The sequence below is a fragment of the Budorcas taxicolor genome, chromosome 2, assembly GCF_023091745.1.
Source record: "Budorcas taxicolor isolate Tak-1 chromosome 2, Takin1.1, whole genome shotgun sequence".
In the NCBI taxonomy this organism is placed as follows: Eukaryota; Metazoa; Chordata; class Mammalia; order Artiodactyla; family Bovidae; genus Budorcas; species Budorcas taxicolor.
Window position 1 is genome coordinate 82,450,052 of NC_068911.1, and position 26,236 is coordinate 82,476,287.

Genomic DNA, 26,236 nt, shown 5'->3' on the forward strand with positions numbered 1-26,236 from the left:
TGAAGTATTACTCAACCATTAAAAAGAATGCATTTGAATCAGTTCTAATGAGGTGGATGAAACTGGAGCCAATTATACAGAGTGAAGTAAGGCAGAAAGAAAAACACCAATACAGTATACTAACACATGTATATGGAATTTAGAAAGATGGTAACGATAACCCTGTATGCAAGACAGCAAAAGAGACACAGATGCATAGAACAGTCTTTTGGACTCTGTGGGAGAGGGAGAGGGTGGGATGATTTGGGAGAATGGCATTGAAACATGTATAATATCATATATGAAATGAATCGCCAGTCTAGGTTTGATGCATGATACAGGATGCTTGGGGCTGGTGTATTGGGATGACCCAGAGGGATGGGATGGGGAGGGAGGTGGGAGGGGGTTCAGGATGGGGAAGATGTGTACACCCGTGACGGATTCATGTTGATGTGTGGCAAAACCAATACAATATTGTAAAGTACTTAGCATCCAATTAAAATAAATAAATTTATATTAAAAAAAGAAACATGCAGAGTAAGTAATTTGAAGATTGGGGAAGTTGGAACTGCAAAGGAGTTGTCATTTAGAAGCAAATTGGCTAAATATAATGGAATATAAAATAAATGAATTAAAAATAATGCACATTGTTTTAGTGTTTATCTGTTCAGACCATTCATTTCAGGGGTTTACCAAGACTTTATGGAGAAGAACAAGGTTTCTCATCTTCACCAACATCTCATGCTGTAGTATCAGTACAGCAATCTGCCTCTTTCTTAATATCTATTTGAAGACAGTTCAAGATAATGGGATTTGTTATCTTGTGACTGCTCAGAAAATTGATGTGTGTAACTTCCATTAGCATTTTTAGGGATAATCTGGGTGAGGCCCCCTTTGCGTTCATATAATGGTTCCCTTAATTTTTCATCTTGTCTTTTGTCTTTCCCTCCTCTCTTTTCTCCTATTGCTTCCCCGGTCCACCAAGAAGATATTGCTTATTTTTTCTGATTGTTTTGACTGTTCTTTCTGCAAAAAGGCATTTAGGCAATACACATATATCAACATACACTATATCTAGTTTGAAATATTTATTGCTGAATAACATCCTAAGTGAATGGGGTTCTGCTGATGATAATGGAAGTCACTTTCTTTTATGATTTTTCCCAGTTAATCTTTTTGTGATCTCTGCTTGACTTCTATTCATGGCCCCTTTATATAGGTAAGATGTAATAAGTTTGAGTGAAGAGACTAAAAGTACTGCCAAGTTCTTTGAATTATTTCTGTTGAATTATTCTGTTGTTGATTCTGTGCTATATCTAGAAAGAACTGTGTTGTTGGAAAGAAAAATACTCTCATTGAAGGCTTCCTGTTTGGGTCCTATGAGTTAGGAAATCCATAAACTGTAATCACTTTTATCACACTCCATAATAACTTTCCCTAATTTTTATTCTCAGTAGTGGTCTTCATTTCATAGCTCCAAAATCATCTTATTCTCATAAAAAAAGACTATTTCAGTGATTACTAATCCATAAGTATTTCTCTTGAGGCTCTGTTCATTAAAATAATAACTCTAAGGGAAAAATATCAGAGCTTGAGGTATACGATTATGCTAGCATAAACTTGTGATTTTAAGAATAACTTACTAATACTTATTTACATTATATAATATATATCTCCCTGTAGATACTTTCTCCCTCTAGACGGCAAACCATCCTAATTACAAGAAGGTGTTCTAGGTAACTTTTTCTCTCTTCTGTAATCTATTTCACTTGCATTAATTAGGGAAATGCCTTGTTAGGCAAATGTACTACGTATTTTATTTGTATTTTATTTTTAACCATAGACCAAGATAAGAATCAAAAGTGTAGTCATTTCTGGGGTTGATGGCTTTATGGAAAATCCCTGATACTGAAGTTAAACTTAGTGCTCAGCATACAGTTATCTCAACTTTCCTGCAAGATGTTGTTAGATAGCAGATATCTTTAATAATAACTTTTAGTGTTGCAGAAGATTTTATAGATTATAAAAATTGTGTAAACCTTGACCTTAATATATAAGGAGCATATAATCTAGTTGGGAAAAGTAGTATGTGCCTGTGAAATGGCTAATAAATAAAACCATTTTTCCTCCTTTTTAACAATTGAGATATAACTAACATATAACTTTGTATTAATTTTAAGCATATAGTATAATTTGAAATATTTATGTATTGTGGGAAATGATTACCTCAGTAAGTTTAGGTAACATGCACCACCACACATTATTATATTTTTTTCTTATGATGAGAACTCTTAAGATTTACCCTCTCAGAAACTTTCAAACATACAATACAGAATTGTTAACTATAGTCACTATGCTGTGCATTATACCCCTGAAAGTTTGTTCCTTTGACCTGCTTTACCCGTTTTGACTATCTCCCCAACCCCTCTATCTCTGGCAACCACCAATCTGTTCTCTGTATCTAAAAGTTCATTTTTTTTGGTTTGTTTTTTGTTTTAGATTCCACATGTGAGATCATATAGTATTTGTCTTTGACTTATTTCCCTTGGCATAATACCCTTAAGATCTATACATGTTGTTGGAAGTTGTAGGATTTTTTCTTTTTAGCACTGAAGAATATTCCAGTGTATATGTGTACCACATTTTCTTTATCCATTCATCCGTCAGTGGACAGTTGGGTTGTTTCCATGTCTTGGCTATTATAAATAATGCTGCAGTGAAGTTGCGAGTGCAGGTATCTTTCAAGATATTGATTTCATTCCCATTGGATAAATACACAGAAGTGGAACTTCTGGATTGTATGATAGTTCTGCTTTTAATTTTTTGAGGAAACTCCATACTGTTTTCCACCATGGCTGCACTAACTTATAGTCCCACCAACAGTGCAAAAGGGTTTCCTTTTCTTCACGTCCTCGCCAACACTCATTAATTCTTATCTTTTTGATGAAAGTCATTCTTGTTCATTTACCCAAGAAGTATTCATTGAACACCTACTTTGGAGGAGGCACTGTTCCAGCAGTGGGTTAGAAAGTAAATAAGGCCAAGTACCTGTTCTCATGGAGTTTAAAGTCTAGGGAGAAACACTGTTAAGAAAATAAATCAACTACCCAATAATAAAATGTTTTCCAGTTTTATTGAGAAATAATTGACATATCTCACTGTATAAGTTTAAGGTATACAGCATGATGGTTTGATTTATATTTATTGGAAGTGATTACCACAGTAGGTTTAGTTGATATCATCTCATATGGATATAAGAAAAAAAATCCTCCTTTTGTTGAGAACTCTTAGGGTAATAATATAATTTTTTATAGTGTAAGTAGAGTGAAAATAAAGCAAGATAGCTAAAGAGTGTCTGGACGGTATCTATTTTGTGACACAGTCATAGATGTACACAAGAGCTGGGGTTGACTAATGGTAGAGAGGATGTTAGGAAGGACAACTCTGAAGGGCCTTGAAGGAGAGATGAGCAGGAGTGAGGGTTTCCCAGGCAAAGACCTGGGACAGAGATAAACATGGATGTGTAGCAGTGGGGCAGAGAGGAAGAGGCAGAGGAAGAGGAAGGCCTGGGCTGTTTGCTTTGGGGAGTAATAGGAAATAAGGTGATATACATGGGGTCAAGTCCACATATGCCTTAAAAGATTGAGTCTTTCTTTGAACAAGGTAATGTCCGAATTGCCATAGAAACTGCTTGGAATGGTGGCAAATGCAAAGCCACCATTATTAGAATCATGTGAAGGGGAGCAAAAATATGTGAAAATTAATGCAAAATACAAATGTCTATTGAATTGGTTGAATCGAAATGGCAGTGAAGTCAGGAAAGTCAGCTAGAAAACAATAGTAGCAACGGAGGAATATACTGAACATTTGTATAGCAGTTTTGCTTTCTTATCTCATTTATTCGCCCCTTCACACATATTTATTGAGCATCTATTAGGTGTCAGGTGGTGTGTGAGGCACTGGAAATACAATGATGAGCCAATCAGATGTGGTCCCTTTCTTTATGGAGATCATAGTCTAGTGGGGAAGCGGACCATGGTCATGTAACAAAGCTGAATGTCTGATTTTAAACTATGACAAGTATGTTGAAAAATAAGCAAGTTATGGGAGCATGCAACTAGGATGGGTGGGTAAAACTCCCCTGACAGACACTGAAGCTGAAATTTGGGGCTAAGTATTGAATAGGAAAAGATGTGGAGGATGCAAAGTGAAGGGGAGGATGCAAGTGAAAGAAATGGCATGTTCAGCATCCACATAGATGGAGGAAATATGGCTTCTTTAGGGATCTGGATGATGGCCAGGGCTCCTGGAGCAGAGAGGGTGAGTCAGTTATTGTAATGGGTTTAGGAGTTGGGGCTGCAGATATAGGCAGGGCCAATCTCTGGAGGCTTTGTAGTCCATAGTTGGGAGCTTAGACTTCACCCTAAGAGTGATGGAAATCTTTTAAAGTGTAGGAAGTGAGATGGGGATGTGGACAGGAAATGAAACCAGTGTGGATGCAGGATGTATTCTGATAGCGCTAGGATGGAAGGCCTGAAGATAGAATTGGATGTAGGTCCAAATGATAGTCAGATGCAGTCTGCAGGGCTTGGTAATGGATTATATGTGGAGTGTCAGGGACAGGCAGTGTCAGGATGATTCTTGATAATCTGGCTTGTGCAAACTGATGATATTTGCACAGCAATCCTGTAAGGTGTGTGCCGTTTTTATCCTATTTTACATTATTCTGAAGTTAGAGGTGGTTAAACAATGTGCCCCAGGGAGTGCCATTAATAAGTCACAAGGGTAGGACTAAATCTCTGGTTTCTGATTTCAAAACCTGGGTTCTCTCATTATGTTTCTCGGTTGACCGCAGAAAGGATGAGGACTGTGGCTTAATGATGGCGGCACAGTAGCTTTGGTCTTTATAGCACATAGTCATAGAATCTCAGCATTGGAAAAGATCATAGAGAATTTACTGCTGTGTTTTTCAAGCTTCTTTCACTGTGACCTACATGAGAAATGTATTTTATATCACAAATGAATATATATATACACATATACGCATACACACACAGAGAGAATGGAAATAAAAATTTCCTGAAACAGCATTACTGTAATGATGTGAGATGCACTCTGATGTTTTCTTCCATAACAATATGCTAGTTCCCATCCATAAAATTTATTTCATTATCCACTGATGAGTTGTAACCCTTTGTCTGAAAAACTGATTTAGTGCTCTTCATTTTTTGAAGAGGATTTGAGACCCAGAAATGGGAAATGGTGTCCCTAGATCTCATAGTCAGCAGGCAAGTGATTTCCTGACTGATAACCCATTTTCTGAGTCTATTATGCAATTTGGCTTTGTCAGCTTTGTAAATATAGTACAATGATAGGTTTGTAAGTTTTGTCCCTTAGGAAAAAATATCTGTTGACAGTTTTTCACTTATTAGCATTTAGTTTGTTTCTTCCTCTGCAAGTCTTACGTTACACTAAGGTTAAGACCCTCTAAGACCCGTTAAAATGAAACTTTGCAAGATTTTATTTGAAAAGAAAAGGGCACGAAACAGCTAGATAATAGTGCATAATCATTGAGATTCTCAAAAAGACAAGTAAAAAGTCACAGAAAATGGAAAGCAGTTATCAAAGAGAAGTGATCAAAAAAATGCACTTATGAAGTCATCCAAGAAACCAAGGCACAACTGTAAAACCAAGAGAAAAAATCAAATCTTTCCACTAAGCAAAAATGCCAAGGAGAGAACAGGAAGTTTTAATAATGTATGCAAAAGCACAGGTACTGTATTTCATGAGTGGAGTTTAAATGTAAGTGGAACATATAAGATTAAAAAAAAGCTTAGGTAATATTGAAAAATGGTGGGACATTTGCAAAGAATTTAAGGAAACTATCAGACTGTTAAAGATTCAATAAAATGAAAATTTGAAGTTTACTCAGCTGTAGAAGCTTATAGGAGCATTTAAGGAGAAGATAGAAAAAGATTTGCTTGACACTTTTTGCACATATCCTCTAACATTGCTAGAAATATAATTCATTATTGAAAATCCTGACAAGGTTTTCTGGATATTTTCCTTGTCTGACAAGCAGAAGTGGCGCTTGGGAATCCTGGAAACAGTTACAATGGGGAAAGCAGGGATCCAGCATCACAGGGTGGAAGAGTCGGAAAATGATAATGTGTCTGGAAAGGGTAACTTTCTTTCCAAAGACCTATCCAGTGGGGGAGAAAGGGAAATATTGTCCATCTAACTGCCAAGCATAGCCTCAGAGTCTTATCTGTGCACTTACCAATAAATATTTCTTAACCCTTTAAAGTGCTAGATACCATGCAAGACTCTGGAGAGAGCCCACGCATAAGACAAATTTGGTCCCTGCCCTTAAGTTTGTAGCCAAGTCTGAGATACGGGCAAGTCCAAGTGGTTTAGTGCTGATGTGTGCTGTAATACAAGAGAAAGACAAGATGCTAGGGAAGTTGGGAAGAGACACCTGATCTGGACATGGTAAGTTAGTGAAGGCTTCTTGGAGCAAATGATGTCTAAGTTTAGGCTTGATTAGGATAAGGAAAAGTTAGCCAGATGAACCATGAAGAAGAGAGAGCTTGCTTGTTTCAAGGATTACTTGACACTGTGATTAATGTGTTGACAAAGCATAGGCCCAGCACACAGTAAGCCTCATATATGGCAGTTTTTAATATTTTATCATAAGTAATAGACACTGCTCAATAGTACTTTTCCCACATGTAAAACAATATACATGATACAATGTTTCTACAAATAATGGCTGATAAAATTCACAATTAATGTTTAATTGTCTATTATTATTTACCAGGCTCATAAAATACAGATGTTTGTTCCTCATTGCAATTCATTTGGAATTGCATTCAGTTTTCATTCTGAAAACTACAGAGCATATTGTGGTCTCTCTGTATAAGGAAAATAGAAAATAGAATCAGAATATTAGGACTTAAAGAAACTATAGAAGTCACCTGATCCAGTCGTCGTCCCCTTTAACATGGGAGAAGACTAGGCTAGCCTTTTGCTCAAAGTAACAATGTTGTCAGTTAGCGGCAGAGAGAAGACAAAAAGGCTGGTGTTCTGACCAGCAGCTTAATACTCATTTCCTTTATACTGCCTTGCCAACTTCAGAAGTTATTTTCAATGCTCTCAACTTTGATGTAAAATTGTGTCAGTATTTTTACCTTGATATGAATTTCCATTATTGCCTTTGAAGTTTACATGGGCTTCATTTTGTGTTTTTCTAGTACTTGATTCATTCTAAAAATATGCATGTTAATTAATTTCCCTTGAACTATTTAACTTTTACATCAGGAGCAAAGGATATATGTAATACTACTAACCATTTTCATTTTAAATCCTTAATTTATTATTGGCAAAGATTAATATATTTTAAACTTCATTTGTTCTCTGTTAGGTTAAGGTTTCATTCAAAGACTGTACCTTTGGCAGGAATATTAAACAAAGAATTAACTAAAGAACTGGAAAAAACTTCTGTAGTTAATAATCTAAATAATACTTTCCTTATAATGTGCTCCTGACTACCACTGTGGTAATGTTCTTTCCTGGTTGTTATTGCTACACAGTTATGTTCGCATGCTCCATTTAAAGCTATATAATTACCCAACCTTTTAAAATAAAAACCGCTAAAATGTTTTTCGGGGGTGTTCTTCCTTTTGCTCACGGTTTGCTCTTCTGTACTTCAGCTTATTGTGCTTATATTGATTCCTTTGCCCACCTGTCAGCTTTCTTGTTCTTGGACTTGAAAATAACATAATCGGTTGTCATTCTCTCCTCATGGAAAATCCTTTGGCTTCCTCTGTGGGGATCCGCTGGGTACAGATTTTTTCACTGGCACCCTTTTCCCAGCGAGTCTTCACTGTATCCACTGTGTATTCCAAAAAGCCCCATTATGTTACCTCCTGGATACTAACTGTTGCAGAGCCTGTTTCTCATTGTCACGATCTCACAACTCCAGCTACTTAGGAGGATATAATGCTAGCTTTAATAACGTTCTCTTCTTCAATTTTCACCTTTTTTGTGTGTTGGGGGAGAGGGGATATAGGTATAATTACAGATGATATTGTGTATTATCGATTGGAGGCAAACTTCTAACAGTCCCTGACCATTCTCATGATTCTAATATGAAGTAGAAACTATTTAGTTTCAAAAGGCTGATGCTGACTTGCTCCAGAGTTTTTGTTCCAGCAATTCATATATGTGCACACAGTTTAACATCTATAACCCATTGGCTTTTGATTGCTCAACTTGCATTTGTTTTATGATTTACAGTGTATGCTCCATTTTAAAAACTACTGTAATCGTTTCTGGAGAACAGAAAAAACATTGTTTAGACTTGCAAATGACAAGAAGGGTAAACTGGGAGATTAACTGGGGTACCTGAATTTTATTGGTCTGGTTATTCTCTTGCTATACTTACCTTTGGAAACAGAAATCTTGTCCAGTTGTAGGTATTTGCTTATATCTGGCTTCACAAATTGTACAACAGTACATGTGCAAAGTCATTCAATGATAATTCCCATAAATTAGTCTTAAATCAAAAGTGAGTAAAGTAGTTCCAAACACAAACTTTTTTCTATTGAAATTTATAGAAATAAATTTCAGGACTCGGAAAGGCTGAATATGTACTAATTTTCTTTACATTAGTTCACTGCTTCTCAGGTCTCATTGTCTGAGAACCTTGAGACTACAGTGTTTTACTATACAAATCTCTTTGGTCATACATTATATTTTGTGTTTTCTTAAATAAAAATTTTAATACAGAAAAATATAAACATATATTTAAGTTTGTCATTATTCAACTTCAGCAATTATCAACTTACTAGTCAAATTTTTTCCATCTATACCCTTACCTACTCTCTCATGCCTATGCAAATACCCACATATCATATCATTTCATCTATATTTTAGTATTTATCTCTAAAATTAAAAAGAATAAACCATTTATAAAGCCTTTATAAAGGGATAACCATACTATGATCACACCTAAAAACTTGAACAGTGTTTCCATAATAGCATCTACTTACTAATCAATATTGAAATATATCTGTTTTATATATTTTTTAATATTTGGTATATTCAAATCAGAAACTAAAATGGCTACTTTGATGTTAAGATTACTCAGTGTTTTCAATTCAGCCTGATCCATCCATTACTATAACATTTCCTATCAGCTCAGATCAATTTCAGTAGCAAATGATTATCATGAATGAGAACCCATTATTTCGTTATGCATTGCAAAAGGGTATATTCTAATGCTATCATTTCTTTTTCATTTATTTGGTTCCATTTAAAAATGTTATTTTGGTAATTTAAATAGGTATTACTTGAGCATCTATCATGTGCTAGCACTCTGCTAGACAGTATAAGCAGAAAACAAAACACCTATATATCATGGCCTCTGCTCTAAATGGAAATAGAAATATTATGCTCAAAATAATTAGAGAACAGTTATGATATGGTCAGTGAAACCATACAAGAGATGAGTGTGGGTTGGAGAATGTATAATGGCAGATATGGGACATGTGCTGGGCCAAGAAGCATTTTATGAAATAGGGGGAAACTGAGGGCATTTCAGGTAGGGGAACAGTCTGGGTCATACCACGAGGCAAAGAACAAAGATGGTGGTATAAAGAAAGGAACGGGAAAAAAAACCTACCTAGAGACTACACATTAACAAGGTTAAAGTGGGGCATTAGTCGGAGGTGAGGACAAGCACATTAGATAACAACAGAGAGGCTGAGGTTGAGAAAGGATAGCAATAGAGTTAGGAGTATAAGGTAGACACAGGAAGCAGGAAGAAGAGAAGAGAGCAGTATCAACTGGTGGAGAAGCAGGGGAGAACTGTGTTATAGCCAAGGAATGAAAGAGTTTTAAACGTGAAGAGGTGGTTGACAGAGTTAAATACAACCGTAAGGTTAAAGAAGAGGGGACCAATTCAGGAGGGAGACCCCTGGCAATATTTGACAGGGCACTTGATTTTGATAGAGCATATTACAGACAGAGGGTAGATAAAGGAAGGAATGATTTGGAAGTAATAAGTTAGGACAGAGGGCATAGATGATCTTATTCTAGGAATAGGGTTCCAAAGAATAAGGTAAGTATGGCCAAGATTATCAGTAGTTGGGGCAACCTACTGCTTATTTAACTTATATGCAGAGTACATCATGAGAAATGCTGGGCTGGAAGAAACACAAGCTGGAATCAAGATTGCCGGGAGAAATATCAATAACCTCAGATATGCAGATGACATCACCCTTATGGCAGAAAGAGAAGAACTAAAGAGCCTCTTGATGAAAATGAAAGAGGAGAATGAAAAAGCTGCTTAAAACTCAACATTTAAAAAACTAAGATCATAGCATCCAGTCCTATCAATTCTTCATGGCAAATAGATGGGGAAACAATGGAAACAGTGAGAGACTTTATTTTCTTGGGCTCCAAAAGCTCTGCAGATGGTGACTGCAGCCATGAAATTAAAAGACGCCTACTCCTTGAAAGGAGGGTTATGACCTACCTAGAGAGCATATTGAAAAGCAGCGACATTACTTTGCCAACAAAGGTCCATAGTCAAGGCTATGGTTTTTCCAATGGTCATGTATGGCTGTGAGAGTTGGACTGTGAAGAAAACTGAGCACCGAAGAATTGATGCTTTTGAACTGTGGTCCATGAGAGTCCCATGGACTGCAAGGAGATCCAACCAGTCCATTCTAAAGGAGATCAGCCCTGGGTGTTCTTTGGAAGGAATGATGCTAAAGCTGAAACTCCAGTACTTTGGCCACCTCATGCGGAGTGTTGACTCATTGGAAAAGACTGATGCTGAGAGGGATTGGGGGCAGGAGGAAAAGGGGACGACAGATGTTGAGATGGCTGGATGGCATCACCAACTCAATGGACATGAGCTTAAGTGAACTCTGGGAGTTGGTGATGGACAGGGAGGGCTGGCGTGCTGTGAATCATGGGATGGCAAAGAGTCGGACACGACTGAGTGACTGAACTGAACTGAAGTGTTTGAAGACCAAAAGTCTGAATTTCCTTGATATTCCTTTTATTTTGATAAATAGAGCAAACTATATTTTTAGAAAGCAAACTTTGAATAATGAAAGTGCAAAAAGAGCTTAACTAGTTATTTTAGTTCACCATATTTTATGATATTTTATTTACTCCATTTTCATTCATATAGTACCACAGCGAATCATGCTTATATCAAATATATGACAATGATATATTAAACTGAGAATGCTAGTTTCTTCCTTTAAAAAAAAAAAGATTTTCTGCATATGTCTCCATCTCCTTCCTCTCTGCTTTGTTAGCTATATGTGTACATGGAATGTATGTTTGCTTTTGTTTCGTTAGCTTTATTGGTTTACTGCTCACAAAGATAAGACACGTTTATTATAAAAATTTTTTTAAATTCCATGAAATGCTTCTATTCAGAAATAAACAGTATAATTATTTTGGTAAACCTCCTTCCAAATCTCTTTCTTTGCATAGATAGATAGATGATATTTTATTTTAATGAGATCATACCATGAATGTGGTTTTGCACCTGCTTTTTTACATCTAATAATAGGTTGTAGATATTTTCTGTATTGATGAATATGGAAATATAGAAACTTTTCAATGGCAGTCATTACATGATGATGCCATAGTTAATTTATGCCATCTCTTGTTGCCAGACACTTAGACTCTCCAGTTGTTCTGTTTAAGCAGCACTGCAATGAACATTCCTATTGGTAATTTGTGCACATGTCCTGTTGATTGTCTTCTTTGAAAAATTTCTTCAAAGTGGGGTTATGGGTGAAAGACTATGTATATTTCATATTATGCTATATATTTACATATTACCCAGTGTTCTCTAGAAGTGCTGTACCAATTATATTTCTACCAATAACACCTATTAGTACCCAGGAAGTTCTTTTAAATGTCTTAATTTTTTTCGTCTTCATTCAGGCTCATTTTCTTCACTTATAAAAATCAGGATGAAACATATCAGTGATTCTTAAAATTTTTAGGATATTAAGACCATTTGAAAACTGTTGACTAGAAAATAGAAATATTGTTCTAGGAAAACACATCTGCAAAAACACAAAACTTTTACATAATTATTTATGAGAATTCACAGATCTTTTGAAGTCAAATCACAGACTCTTTAGAATTTCATTCCATGAATCCAAGTGAACAATCTCTGAATGAAGTGATTTTTACAGTTGCTTTCTACACCTTACACATACATCACACACTCATGTGCATGCAGAATTTTAATGGGTCCTTGGAAAATCTTTAACATCTGCTTGATACAAAACCTAGTCTCCTTTTGATCTGTGAAATCACTTGAGTGTATTTATTTATTGGATGAATTTCTATTTATTTCAGGTTCTTCAGTGGCGAGCCCGCCAGGAAGAGGTAACAAGACTGGAAATGGAAATCTCTGCCAGAAGAAGAGAAAAGGAAGAGGAGAAAGAGAAACTGTGGAAGAAGAAGAAATTGTTACAAAGAGAAGAGAAGAAAAAAGAGGTATTTATACTGTTGCTGCAAATGTGTGAATGAATATTTAATTGCCTGATTGAGATTTGATTGACCTAGAATTGGTCTTTGGCATAGAATCCTCATAGGCAGTTCTTAGAAAGATTCATAAAGTTCTAGTGGAGTCTTGCTTGAATGTATTTGAGCTTCAGAGATTTATGTACATGGAGGAAAACCCACTTTATTGACTTCATAAGCACAAGTACTTGTGATTAGAAGAGATACTATAGATAAAGAAAATACAGGGTTTGTAGTTGTTGTTAAAGCACGTTCTTAGTAGGGACATGGCAAAGTCAGAGGTACTGGAATAGCATTTTGGTTGACTACAGTACAGCAAAAGACTGTGAAAAGATGTATTTATTGGAAAATACAGTATACTGGGGTCAGTACAACTAATAGAATACCAAAAGTCCCTTTAAAGAATTTACTTCTTATTTTATTATGTGTTAGATTGTTTGGTTTTTCATACTGATACAAATTCATCATCCTATTTTTGAATGAACATTGTTTTCCCAAACCTCAAAATATTGATTAAAACACTTATTTTTTAAAAGGTGTTTTTTATTTTTATTATTTCTGGCTGTACCATGTAGCTTGTTGGATCTTAGTTCTCTGACCAGGGATCAAATCCATGTCCCATGGAGAGGAAGTGTGGAATCCTAACCACTGGACCTCCAGAGAATTCCCCAAAATACCTATTAATAGCTTTAAAATAATTATTGACAGCCTGTGGAAGATAAAACATATTTCAGAGGGGATTTAAAAAATTTATAGGGTATATATTTAGATATTTTATTTGCCCATATTGCAAAAGTGATAGAATTTATAGTTAAGAATATTTTTCTTTAAGATTTTATGTCTTCTGTGGAAATAATTCACAAAAAGCAATTTATGATCAATTCTATGACATAAAGAAAGGAATTTCCATTAATCTATATTGACTTGATCTGGACAATATGTGAAATGTTTTCTTTTGGAGTTGCTTAAAGTGCTAAGAATGACTAATTCATAGTCCTCGAATAAATTTTTGCTTCATGAACACAGTTGCTATACTTTAAGCTATACGGTCCATTGAAACCATATGAAACTCTTGTCTAGCAGTTTTTCCTTTAAAATTCAACCTGAAGAAAAAAATAATATTGTGGTTTTTTAGCTAAAAGTCAGGTTTTCTACATTTTTATAGTTCAGTTATCATTATTCTTGCTTGGTTTGTGCTCTTATGTCAGCAAATTGTTGTAGAGTCAGTATGTGTGAAAAACAACATGTATAGAAATTATATAATTTTTGACAAAATGAGCTGCAAAGAAGATGTAATTTACAGTTTAATTTCTAAGTGAGTACATTAAATGGTTTCATCAAGTCCCCATCAAAAGAGATACTCATAAATATCAACTATGTTTCAGATAATGTAGAGCTTCCCTGGTGTTTCAGATGGTAAAAGAACTTGCCTGCAATGCAGAAGACCTGGGTTCGATTCATGGGTTGGGAAGATGTCCTGGAGTAGGAAATGGCAACACACTCCACTATTCTTCCTGGAGAATTCCATGGACAGAGGAGCCTGGTGAGCTACAGTCCATGGGGTCCCAGAGAGTCAGACATAACTGAGCAACTAAAAACAAAAACAAACAGAACTGACCTATACACTTTTCTGGGGAAAACTTATCAATTCCAACATTTGTTGTTCTGAAACTACAGTATTGGAAAAGTATATCCTTAGAGATTTGTCATCTTCCTGGGTGCCCTTCATAAAACTTCCTTTCTACAAATTAGTATGACCATGAAAGGATTTATTTTTAAACATTAGCTTGCATGTAGTGTCATTTTAAGTTCCATACACAGACACATCATGTGAAATGCCTGGCTGGATGAATCACAAGCTGGAATCGAGATTTCTGTTAGGAATATCAACACATACATGCAGATGATACCACTCTAATGGCAGAAAGCAAAGAGAAACTAAAGAGCCTCTTAAAGAGGGTGAAAAATGACAGGAAAAAAATTGGCTTAAAACTCAACATTCAAAAAATGAAGATCATGGCATCTGGTCCCATCTTTTCGTGGAAAATAGATGTGAAAAAAAATGGGAACAGTAACAGATTTTATTTTCCTGGACTCCAAAATCACTGTAGACAGTTACTGCAGCCATGAAATTAAAAAGATTCTTGCTCCTTGGAAGAAAAGCTATGACAAACCTAGACAGTGTATTAAAAAGTAGAGACATCACTTTGCCAACAAAGGTCTGTCCAGTCAAAGCTATGGTTTTTCCAGTAGTCATGCATGGATGTGAGAGTTGGACCATGAAGAAGGCTGAGCACTGAAGAATTGATGCTTTTGAACTGTGGTGCTGGAGAAGACTCTTAAGTGTCCCTTGGACAGCAAGGAGATCAAACCAGTCAATCCTAAAGGAAATCGACCCTGAACACTCTTTAGAAGGATTGATGCTGAAGCTGAAGCTCTGATACTTTGGCCACCTGATGAGAAGAGCTGAATCATTGGAATAGATCCTGATGCTGCAAAAGATTAAAGGCAGGATCAGAAGGGGATGACAGAGGATGAGATGGTTGGATGGCATCACTGACTCTATGGACATTAGTTTGACCAAGCTCCAGGAGATGGTGATGGATAGGGAAGCCTGACATGCTGCAGTCCATTGGGTCTCAAAGAGTCAGACATGACTGAATGACTGAATTGATCTGGACTAAACTTGGCCTAACACCAAAAGATCAGCAACCACAACAAAGAAAGTAGTAATGGAATGAATAATTGTGCTCTAAGTCAAATTCATGGTCAACCTCTTGCAAATGTATGCGACCAAGGTATCTATTTCATTTTTTTTTCTTTTAAAAGTTACTTCTTACCATTTAGAAAAAAATTAAAGTACAGAGCTTGATTCTGTTTCATATTTAATTTTATAGATAAAGTTGAAGTCTTCTTTTGAGGACTCAATGCAGTACCATTTCTCTTCTTACCACCCCAAAGGAGTCTTGACCATGAATGTTATTGCTATCTTTCAGACCATCTATTGTTTTTAATATATTTTAATTCTTTTACTTTTTTCGTAAATATTTTCACACTGTATCATTCTGCAGCATGTGCTTTTTCATTTAACCATGCATTTTGAGATATAGCCGTGTTAATAGAGAGATCTAGTTTACTCTTTTAATGGCTATATTATGTTTCACTGTGGAATTAGATTACCATTTATCCATTCTCTGAGCGGTTGACATGTAAGTTTCTTAAGTTTTGTTCTTGAAAGTGTACTGCAGCAGCCACCTGTATATAATGACTGAGGCATGTATGCACAGCTTTCCCTAGGGTATACCTGGGGTGGGAATCACTGTGTTACAGGATTTGCATATTTTCAACTTTATAAGACTTTTTTTACTTCATAAAATATTTAAACTATTCTTTTTGATTTTTGCCAATCTGATAAATCCGTCTCATGGACCACAGCCTTGTTGTGGCAAAGAGGCTTACATAACTCAGTGAAGCTATGTGAAGCTATACAACGGCAGGGCCATCTAAGATAGACGGGTAACAGTGAAGAATTCTGACAAAATGTGGTCCATTGAAGGAGGAAATGGCAATCCACTCCAATATTCTTGCCATGAGAGCCCCATGAACAGTATGAAAAAGGCAAAAAGATATGACACCAGAAGATAAGACCTGCAGATCAGAATCTGTCCAATATGTTACTGGGGAAGAACAGATGGCAACTACTAATAGCTCCAGAAAAATGAGGTGCCTGGGCCAAAGCAGAAACAATGCTCAGTTGTGGATGTGTCTGGTGAAAGTAAAGTTTGATGCCATATAGAACAATATTGCATAGGAATCTGAAATGCTAGGTCCATGAAGCAAGATAAATTGGACATGATCAAGCAGGAGTTGGCAAGTTTGAACACTGACATCTGAGGAAACAGTGAACCAAAGTGGACTGGAATGGGAAAATTTAATTGAGATGACCATTTTATACTACTGTGGGCAAGAATTCCTTAAAAGAAATGGAGTGGCCCTCATAGTCAACAAAAGAGTCTGAAATGCTCTACTTGGGTGCAACCACAAAAATAACAGAATGATCTCAATTAGTTTCCAAGGCAAACTGTTCAACATCACAGCAATCCAAGTCTATGTCCCAACCACTAATACTGAAGATACTGATGCTGATTGGTTTTGTGAAGACCTACAAGACCTTCTACAACTAACACCAAAAAAAAAAAAGATGTCCTTTCGATCATAGGGTATTGGAATGCAGAAGCAGGAAATCAAGAGATACCTATTTGGAGTAACAGGCAAGTTTGACCTTGGAATACAAAATAAAGCAGAGCTTAGGCTAACAGAGTTTGTCAAGAGAACACATGGGTCTTAGTAAACATGCTTTTCCAATAACCTAAGAGAAAACTCTACAAATGAACATCAGGAGATAGTCAAAACCAAAATCAGACTATGTTCTTTGCAGCTAAAGATGGAGAAACTCTATACAGTCAGTAAAAATAAGACCTGAAGCAGACTGTCACTCAGATCATAAGTTCCTTATTGCAAAATTCAGGCTTATATGGAAGAAATTAGGGAAAAACATTAGGCCATTCAGATATGATCTAAATCAAATCCCTGATGATTATACAGTGGAAGTGATGAGTAGATTCAAGGAATTAGATCTGGTAGACAGAATGTCTGAAAAACTATGGAAGAAAGTTAGAACATTGTACAGGTGATGGTGGCCAAAACCACCTCAAGAAAGGCAAATTGATTGTCTGAGGAGGCCTTACAGATAGCTGAGGAAAGAAGACAGCAAAAGACAAGGGAGAAAAGGAAAGATTATTCCCAACTGAATGCAGAGTTCCAGAACAGCGAGGAGAGATTAGAAGGCCTTTTTAAATGAACAATGCAAAGAAATTGAGGAAAACAATAGATTGGTGAAGACTAGAGATCTCTTCAAGAAAATTGGAGGTATCAAGGGAACGTTTCATGCAAGGATAGGCACAATAAAGAACAGAAACTCTAAGGACCTAACAGAAGCAGAAGAGGTTAAGAAGAGGTGGCAAGAGTACACAAAAGAGCTATACAAGAAAGATCTTAATGACTTGAATAACCACAATGGTGTGGTCACTCAACTAGAGCTGGACATCCTGGAGTGAGGTCAAGTGGGTCTTAGGAAGCATTACTACAAAGAGAGCTAGTAGAGGTGATAGAATTCCAGCTGAGATGATGCTGTTAAAGTGCCGCACTCAATATGTCACCAAATTTGGGAAACTCAGCGGTGGCCACAGAAGGCTGGAAAAAGTCAGTTTTCATTCCAACCTGAAAGAAGGTCAATGCCAAAGAATGCTCAAACTACCACACAATTGCGCTCATTTCACATGCTAGTGAGGCTATGCTAAAATCTTCCAAGCTAGGCTTTAGCAGTACATAAATCGAGAACTTCTAGTACAAGCTATGTTTAGAAAAGGCAGAGGAACCAGAAATCAAATTGCCAACATTTATAAATCATGGAAAAAGCAAGGGTATTCCAAAAAAACACATCTACTTCTGCTTCAATGACTGTGCCAAAGCCTTTGATTGTGTGGATCTCAATAAACTGTGAAAAATTTTTAAAGAGATGGGAATGCCAGACCACTTTACCTATCCCCTGAGAAACCTGTATGCAGGTTAAGAAGAAACAGAACTGGACATGAAGGAACTGACTGGTTCAGAACTGGGAAAGGAGAACATCAAGGTGTACTCCGGTGAAGGACAGGGAAGCCTGGCATGCTGCGGTCTATGGGGTTGCAGAGAGTCGCAATGAACAACAGCAGAAGAACCCGACAAAAGGGAACAGTATGTCAGTGCTTTAAATTGGATTCCCCTGGTCACCTGTGAGATGGCAAGTCTCATGTATTTATTGAGCAGTTTCCTTCCTCTGTGAATTGCTTATTCATGCTTCTTGGCCATTTGTCTATTTTTCCTTTACTTAATCTGTTGGTGATCTTTATAAATTCTTGATACTATTTCTTTCTATCAGTTACTTGAGTTGCAAATATTTTCTATGGTTGTTCATTGGCCTATAAATTTGCCTCAGTGTCTTAACTTCATGGAAAGTTAAAATGATCAAATAATCCAAGTTCTTATACTTTTCCTTTGAGAATCATGCTTTCATGTATAAACTATGACCTGGTAGTCAGAACATCTCTATGGATAGCTTTGATATTTGCCTCTGCTGAGGGCAGGACCCTGTGTATTTTACTGGCCCCACACCAGTTTGTGTACAGTATTAACTTTGAGACTTGGGACCCATGGTGTGAGCTGGGAGTGGGTGTTGATTTGGCACTCATGTACAGCACCTTGGGCTCTGCACTTGACCCTTTTCCTCCTCTGGTCACAAGCAGGAAATTAGCTCCCCATCACTCTCCTGTGGGGAGTTTATGGCGTAGCTAGTTTGCACTGTGTGTATGGACAAGTCCTACATGCTTTCTTGGCTCTTCATAGGTAGCTGGTTCCTAACCCATGTGCACAGGTCCTACACCTATTATTAAAAACTCGGCCATTAGCTTCTCAGACGTATCTCAGGTCCAGCTCTTCCCTGGAGTCACTTGGCTTTGGCTCCTTCTTACTGCTCTGACTTTGAGTTCCATCTTTATTTTCAGCACTGAGGTACTGACTGTGTCTGTGTGTGGTTGTGGTAGCAGTTCCGTTCAGTTCAGTCGCTCAGTTGTATCCGACTCTTTGCGACCCCCTTAATCACAGCGCAGGCTTCCCTGTCCATCACCAACTCCTGGAGTTCACTCAAACTTTAGTACATCGAATTGGTGATGCCATCCAGCTATCTCATCCTCTGTCGTCCCCTTCTCCTCCTGCCCCCAAGCCCTCCCAGCATCAGAGTCTTTTCCAATGAATCAGCTCTTTGCATGAGGTGGCCAAAGTATTGGAGTTTCAGCTTCAGCATCATTCCTTCCAAAGAACACCCAGGACTGATCTCCTTTAGAATGGACTGGTTGGATCTCCTTGCAGTCCAACGGACTCTCAAGAGTCTTCTCCAACACCGCAGTTCAAAAACATCAATTCTTCTGCACTCAGCTTTCTTTATAGTCCAACTCTCACAGCCATACATAACCACTGGAAAAACCATAGCCTTAACTAGACAGACCTTTGTTGGCAAAGTAATGTCTCTGCTTTCAAATATGCTATCTAGGTTGGTCATAACTTTCCTTCCAATTAGTAAGCGTCTTTTAATTTCATGGCTGCAGTCACCATCTGCAGTGATTTTGGAGCCAGAAAAATAAAGTCTGACGCTGTTTCCACTGTTTCCCCATCTATTTGCCATGAAGTGATGAGACCAGATGCCATGATCTTCATTTTCTGAATGTTGAGCTTTAAGCCAACTTTTTCACTCTCCTCTTTCACTTTCATCAAGAGGTTTTTAGTTCCTCTTCACTTTCTGCCATAAGCGTGGTGTCATCTGCATATCTGAGGTTATTGATATTTCTCCTGGCAGTCTTGATTCTAGCTTGTGCTTCTCCCAGCCCAGCGTTTCTCATGATGTACTCTGCATAGAAGTTAAATAAGCAGGGTGACAATAGACAGCCTTGATGTACTCCTTTTCCTATTTGGAACCAGTCTGTTGTTCCATGTCCAGTTCTAACTGTTGCTTCCTGACCTGTATAGAGGTTTCTCGAGAGGCAGGCCATGTGGTCTGGTGTTCCCATCTCTTTCAGAATTTTCCACGGTTTATTGTGATTCACACAGTCAAGGGCTTTGGCATAGTCAATAAAGCAGAAATAGATGTTTTTCTGAAACTCTCTTGCTTTTTCGATGATCCAGCAGATGTTGGCAATTTGATCTCTGGTTCCTCTGCCTTATCTAAAACCAGCTTGAACATCTGGAAGTTCACGGTTCAGGTATTGCTGAAGCCTGGCTTGGAGAATTTTGAGCATTACTTTACTAGCGTGTGAGATGAGTGCAATTGTGCAGTAGTTTGAGCATTCTTTGGCATTGCCTTTCTTTGGGTTGTGGTATAGTTTGTTCAAAAATTTTGTGTTTAAAGTGGTAAAGGAGATTTCTGTGTCAACTCAGACATACTGACCAAGCTTCTGACCATCTTTATATATTCAAACCACGAATATAGATTTTCTTTAACTGTTTTTTTTTTTTTAAATGTTAGAGACAAATTTTAGCTCTTCAGTGTTTAATGGAATAGTGAAAATTGCTCAGTAGTGTCCAACTCTTTGCGACCCCATGAACTATACAGTCCATGGAATTCTCCAGGCCAGAATGCTGAAGTGGGTAGCCGTTCCCTTCTCCAGGAAGCTTGGCAGAAAACTCCCCATAGGCAACCTCCCCTTGACTTGAGACTGGCTGGTTTGTTACCTGGTGTTCTTTCTCTCATCTACTGTTTCAATTCCTGACATATTTTCTCAAAAGAGAGCAGCAACGGATGTAGAGATACTAGTTCAGTTCAATTCAGTCACTCAGTCATGGCCAACTCTTTGCAACCCCATGGACTGCAGCATGGCAGGCTTCCCTGTCCATCACCAACTCCTGGAGCTTGCTCAAACTCATGTCCATCTAGTCGGTAATCCAACCATCACATCCTCTCTTTTCCTCTTCTTCTCCTGCCTTCAGTCTTTCCCAGCATCAGTGTCTTTTCCAGCTAGTCAGTTTTTTGCAGCGGGTGGCCAAAGTATTGGAGCTTCAGCTTCAGCATCAGTCCTTCCAATGACTATTCAGGATTGATTTCCTTTAGGATGGATGATTGGATCTCCTTGCTGTCCAAGGGACTCTCAAGGGTCTTCTCTGACACCATAGTTCAAAAGTATCAATTCTTCAGTGCTCAGCTCACATCCATACATGACTACTGGAAAAACCATAGCTTTGACTAGCTGGACCTTTGTCAGCAAAGTAATGTCTTTGCTTTTTAATATGCTGTCGTGGTTGGTCACAGCTTTTCTTCCAAGTTGCAAGCATCTTTTAATTTCATGGCTGCAGTCACCATCTGCAGTGATTTTGGAGCCCAAGAAAATAAAGTCTGTCACTGTTTCTATTGTTTCTCCATCTGTTTGCCATGAAGTGATGGGACCAGATGCCATGATCTTCATTTTTTGAATGTTGAGTTTTAAGCCAGGTTTTTCACTCTCTTTCACTTTCATCAAGAGGTTCTTTAGTTCCTCTTTGCTTTCTGCTATAAGGGTGGTGTCATCTGCATATCTGAGGTTATTGATATTTCTCCCAGAATTCTTGATTCCAGCTTGTGCTTCATCTAGCCTGGTATTTAGCATGATGTGCTCTCCATACAAGTTAAGTAGGTTGACAATATACAGCCTTGATGTACTCCTTTCCTAGTTTGGAACCAGTCTGTTCTCTGTTTGGTTCCAACTGTTGCTTTTTAACCTGCATACAGAATTCTCAGGAGGCAGCTTAGGTGGTCTGGTATTCCCATCTCTAAGAATTTTCCAGTTTGTTGTGATCCACACAGTCAAAGGCTTTAGTATAGTCTATAAAGTAGAAGTAGATGTTTTTCTGGAGTTCTCTTGCTTTTTTGTATGATCCAGTGGATGGTTGGCAATTTGATCTCTGGTTCTTCTGGCTTTTCTAAATCCAACTTGAACATCTGGAATTTCTCAGTTCACATACTGTTGAAGCCTAGCTTGAAGAATTTTGAGTTCTACTTTGCTAGCATATGAGATGAGTGCAATTGTGCAGTAGTTTGAACATTCTTTGTCATTGTCTTTCTTTGGGATTGAAAGAAAAAAGAGATACAATGCCATGTAAACCTTATTTTAGAATTCCTGAACAAGCAATCACCTTTATCCTAATTCTTCTTCCCAGTATTTGTCTGTTAGTAAATAATACTGTATTTTTGCTAGAATTATATGATTTTGTATCCAGTATCAAAGTTTATCCTGGTAGTGCCCAGCTCCTTGCAAATGTATATTTGCTATTATAGATCACTTTTTTCCTTCTGTGCTTTAAAAATCTAGTTTAACATTATATTCATGGTTGTCATAGTTATATCTCAAGACCCAAGGACAATTTTGATGCAGAAGCTGTTAGGTGATAAAGATAATATTTTAGAAGCATGTCTCCACTTTTGAAATTATCATGGCAAAATCAGGAGATGATGCCTTTCAATAAACCAGTCCTAGGAGCTATTGTAAAAATCAAGTTTATCATGTTAGATAAACCTCAAAATGCTTGACCTGTAGTATTGGTCCCAGAACCACCCTTTCACTGCATGTGACTGTTTGGATGGCTTGAATAACAAAAAAAAATTGCTCTGTATCACAGCATCTTTGGAGATCTTATTGCTGCATAATGCCTGGCATTCTATGGGATCCAAGGCAAGGATAGTTTTAGCCTTGTGCCCAAAATGGAGATTTTTAAGCAAGGCTCACATAAAAAGGAAACATATCCTTTCCTTGATTTATCATGTCACAGTTCTCTCCCTAGTTTCACCTACTCTGAATCCAGCATTGAAACCACTCATATTGCACAACTGACTGGTGGAGAACATAGTCAGAAAAATCAGAATGACTCTACTGGCCATGTGACATTTAGCCTTATCTCAGAGGTTATTTCTGGGGAACCTCAAGGGACATTGCACCAGTAAATACCAGTAGACCCAGTCTTCAGTAGAACCTCAGCACTTGGGTGCTTCCCCTTGTCCTCAGGTGACCTGGAAAATACTCAGAATTATATTCATCTGAGAGATAACTGAGAAGAGAGGAAAAAGTCTAAAACAAGAGATGGTAGGCTGTCTTAATCAGAATGGAGGCTAGAGATCTGGAACAGTGCTGCTTCTCAGAAGATTTAAGAACTACAGGCTTAGGAGGGAATCCAGAGTACATTCAGATCAAAACCAGCCTCTTTATATGAGAATTTATGGTTTCTCATGAGAATATGTGTTCAGTTGCTTCTGTCATGTCTGACTCTTTGCGACCCTATCAACTGTAGCTTGCCAGGCTCCTCTGTCCATGGGATTCTCCAGGCAAGAATACTGGAGTGGTTTGCCATCTCTCCTCCAGGGGATCTTCCCAACCCAGGCATCAAACCCATGTCTCCTGCATTTTCAGGTGGGTTCTGTACCGCCAGCACCACATAGAAAGTCCTGCTTATGAGAATAATTCATCATAAAATTATGAAATCTCTTTGGCAATGTTTCTTAATCTAATAATATACTGATCAAAAGAGCCAAGAGTAGAAAAACAGGTGGACATAGAAGAATAACAAAAAAGAATTCCTAGATTTTAAGCTCTGCTTCTTTAGGATTGTGGGGCTTAAAAGAGTTATTGAATAGCCCTATGATAGGCAGGCTTCTAAGATGGACCCTGAGATTTCCTGCTCTCCTGTGATATATACCCTGTATATATACCAGATATCTGTAAATATCTAATTGGGTTATATTATATGGCATAAACAGCCTTGAGAAAGGGAGATAACTTGGGTGGGCTTGAAGTAGTCACATGAACCCTTTAAAAGCAGAGAGTTTTCTTTGTCTGGTCTAGCCCTATAACTATAATAGACCAAATATTTCCAGGAAAAAAAAAAAAGAGCTTGAAAGCAAATTTTTCTTTTAAGCTTCCAGATGAGGGTTCAGTTTTGTAAACACTTTGATTTTAGCCTTGTGATATCATGACCAAAGAGCCCAGTCATGCCTTGCTGAACCTGTGACTTATGTTACTCTGACCTAATAAGTGAATATTGTTTCAAGTAGTGAAATTTTGTTGCATAGCAGTTTAAAAAATTAATACAGATTTTAGCATCTGGAAGTGAAATGCTACTGTAACAGATACATAAAAATATGGAAATCTTTTTGGAATTGGGAGGCAGGGAGAAATTGGAAGAATTTTGAGGAGCATGATAGAAAAAAGACTAGAATGCCTTGAACAGACCATTAGTATTAATAGAAATATTGATGTTTAAGATGTGGCTGGTGAGGATTCAAAGGAAGTGATGAACATGTTGTTGGAAATTGGAGAAAGGAGAATCACTGTTATGTTATGGCACTAAAACCTAGGGAGTTTTGTTTTGCAGTTAAATGGAAAAACTTGCTAAACAATGAACTTCATATATAAATGATCTAAAATTTCCAAGGTTTTGAACATACTACCTGTATTTTTTATTTTGCTTCTTATAGTAAAAGAGAGTGAGATAAACTGAGAGAGGAACTGTTAAAATAAAAAGAATGAGGACTCAATGCTTTGGGAAACTCCACCTATCCAAATGGAAAAAGATTCTAGACTTAAGAGGTTATTTCCAATAGCACAGAGAAAAAGCCGAAAGTGTTAATGTACAGCTGTTTTGTTAATAACCTTGGGAAGATCAAAAGGTCAGTGTATCCATTCATATAAACGACCCTTCCAAGAGAAAAGGGGTGTTTATCATAGGTACTCTCTAAGTAGAGAACCTCAGAGAAGTTTAAGGGCAATTTCTCTCAACCACATCAGTGGGAGAAGGGTTCATTTCAAAAAGATTTGTGTTTATTGGTATTTGTCTAACGAAGGGAATCCCATAAAATCCACATAGTCCCACTGAGTTCTTGAGAAAATTTTATCAAAAATTCTGTAAGATTAGACTGAAAGGGACAGAGAGAGAATGAATTGAAAAGAAGTTAATGGATCCCCCAAATTACATTGGCACGAAGCAGGCTGATAAAACTGCTCAGCCACCTGGCATTCCTAATAGTGCTACCATGGAATCAGACCACCCATCTAGGCTCAGGAAGAGCTCTGTTAACTCCCCACCACTTTGCACATAGTATAATTGTATCAGCTCTTAGTAAGATATATTGACAGTCTGACTGTGACCCAATGGACTGCAGCATGCCAGGCTTCCTGGTCCATCTCCAACTCCCAGAGCTTGGTCAAACTCATGTCCATTGAATCTGTGATGCCATCAAACCAGCTCATCCTCTCTCGTCCCCTTCTCCTCCTGCCTTTAATCTTTCCCAGCATCAAGGTCTTTTCAAATGAGTCAGTTCTTTGCATTAGGTGGCCAAAATATTGGAGGTTCAGCTTCAGCATCAATCTTTCCAATGAATATTCAGCACTGATTTCCTTTAGGATTGACTGGTTTGATTTCCTTGCAGTCGAAGAGATGCTCAAGTCTTTGCCAACACCACAGTTCAAAAGCATCAATTCTTCAGCGCTGGTGCTCAGCTTTCTTTATGATCCAACTCTCACATCCATACATGACTACCGGGAAAACTATAGCTTTGACTAGACGGACTTTTGTCAGCAAAATAGTGTCTGCTTTTGACAGTATTGACAGTAAGATTGTATATAATCCCAAATGGGTCACTAAAAATCCAAACAGACTGATCATTCATTTACTTATTTGCTTATTCAGTAAGTATGTACCAAGTGCCTTTAATGTGATACATATTACACTCAGTCCTTCATGCAACTGTAAGAGTTCACTTCATGCAGACAGAAATTGGCCTTTCTCTGGTGTCTTTTTAAAAGGGTGTGTTTGCCCACTGTGCCACAAAGATAATATGCAATTCTTGTTTAGGTCAAAAGAAGTTCTTGTTAATAATACAGAAGAATTTCTCTTTTAAAATTTAATTTATTTTAATTGGAGGCTAATTACTTTACAATATTGTGGTGGGTTTTGCCATATATTCACATGAATCAGCTATGAGTGTACCTGTGTTCCACATCCTGACCCTCCCTCCACCTCTCCTCCCTCCCACCTCCCTCCCCATCACATCCCTCAGGGTCATCCCAGTGCTCCAGCC

General features: G+C 37.5%; 1 protein-coding gene across 1 annotated transcript in view; it reads left to right on the forward strand.

Moving 5' to 3' along the window:
* The window catches only part of CCDC148 (coiled-coil domain containing 148), a 201,484-nt gene that overhangs the window by 78,666 nt on the left and 96,582 nt on the right, over positions 1-26,236 (forward strand). The window contains 1 exon segment of the mRNA XM_052636231.1: positions 12,379-12,519. Within this exon segment, the coding sequence (XP_052492191.1) occupies positions 12,379-12,519 (141 nt within the window).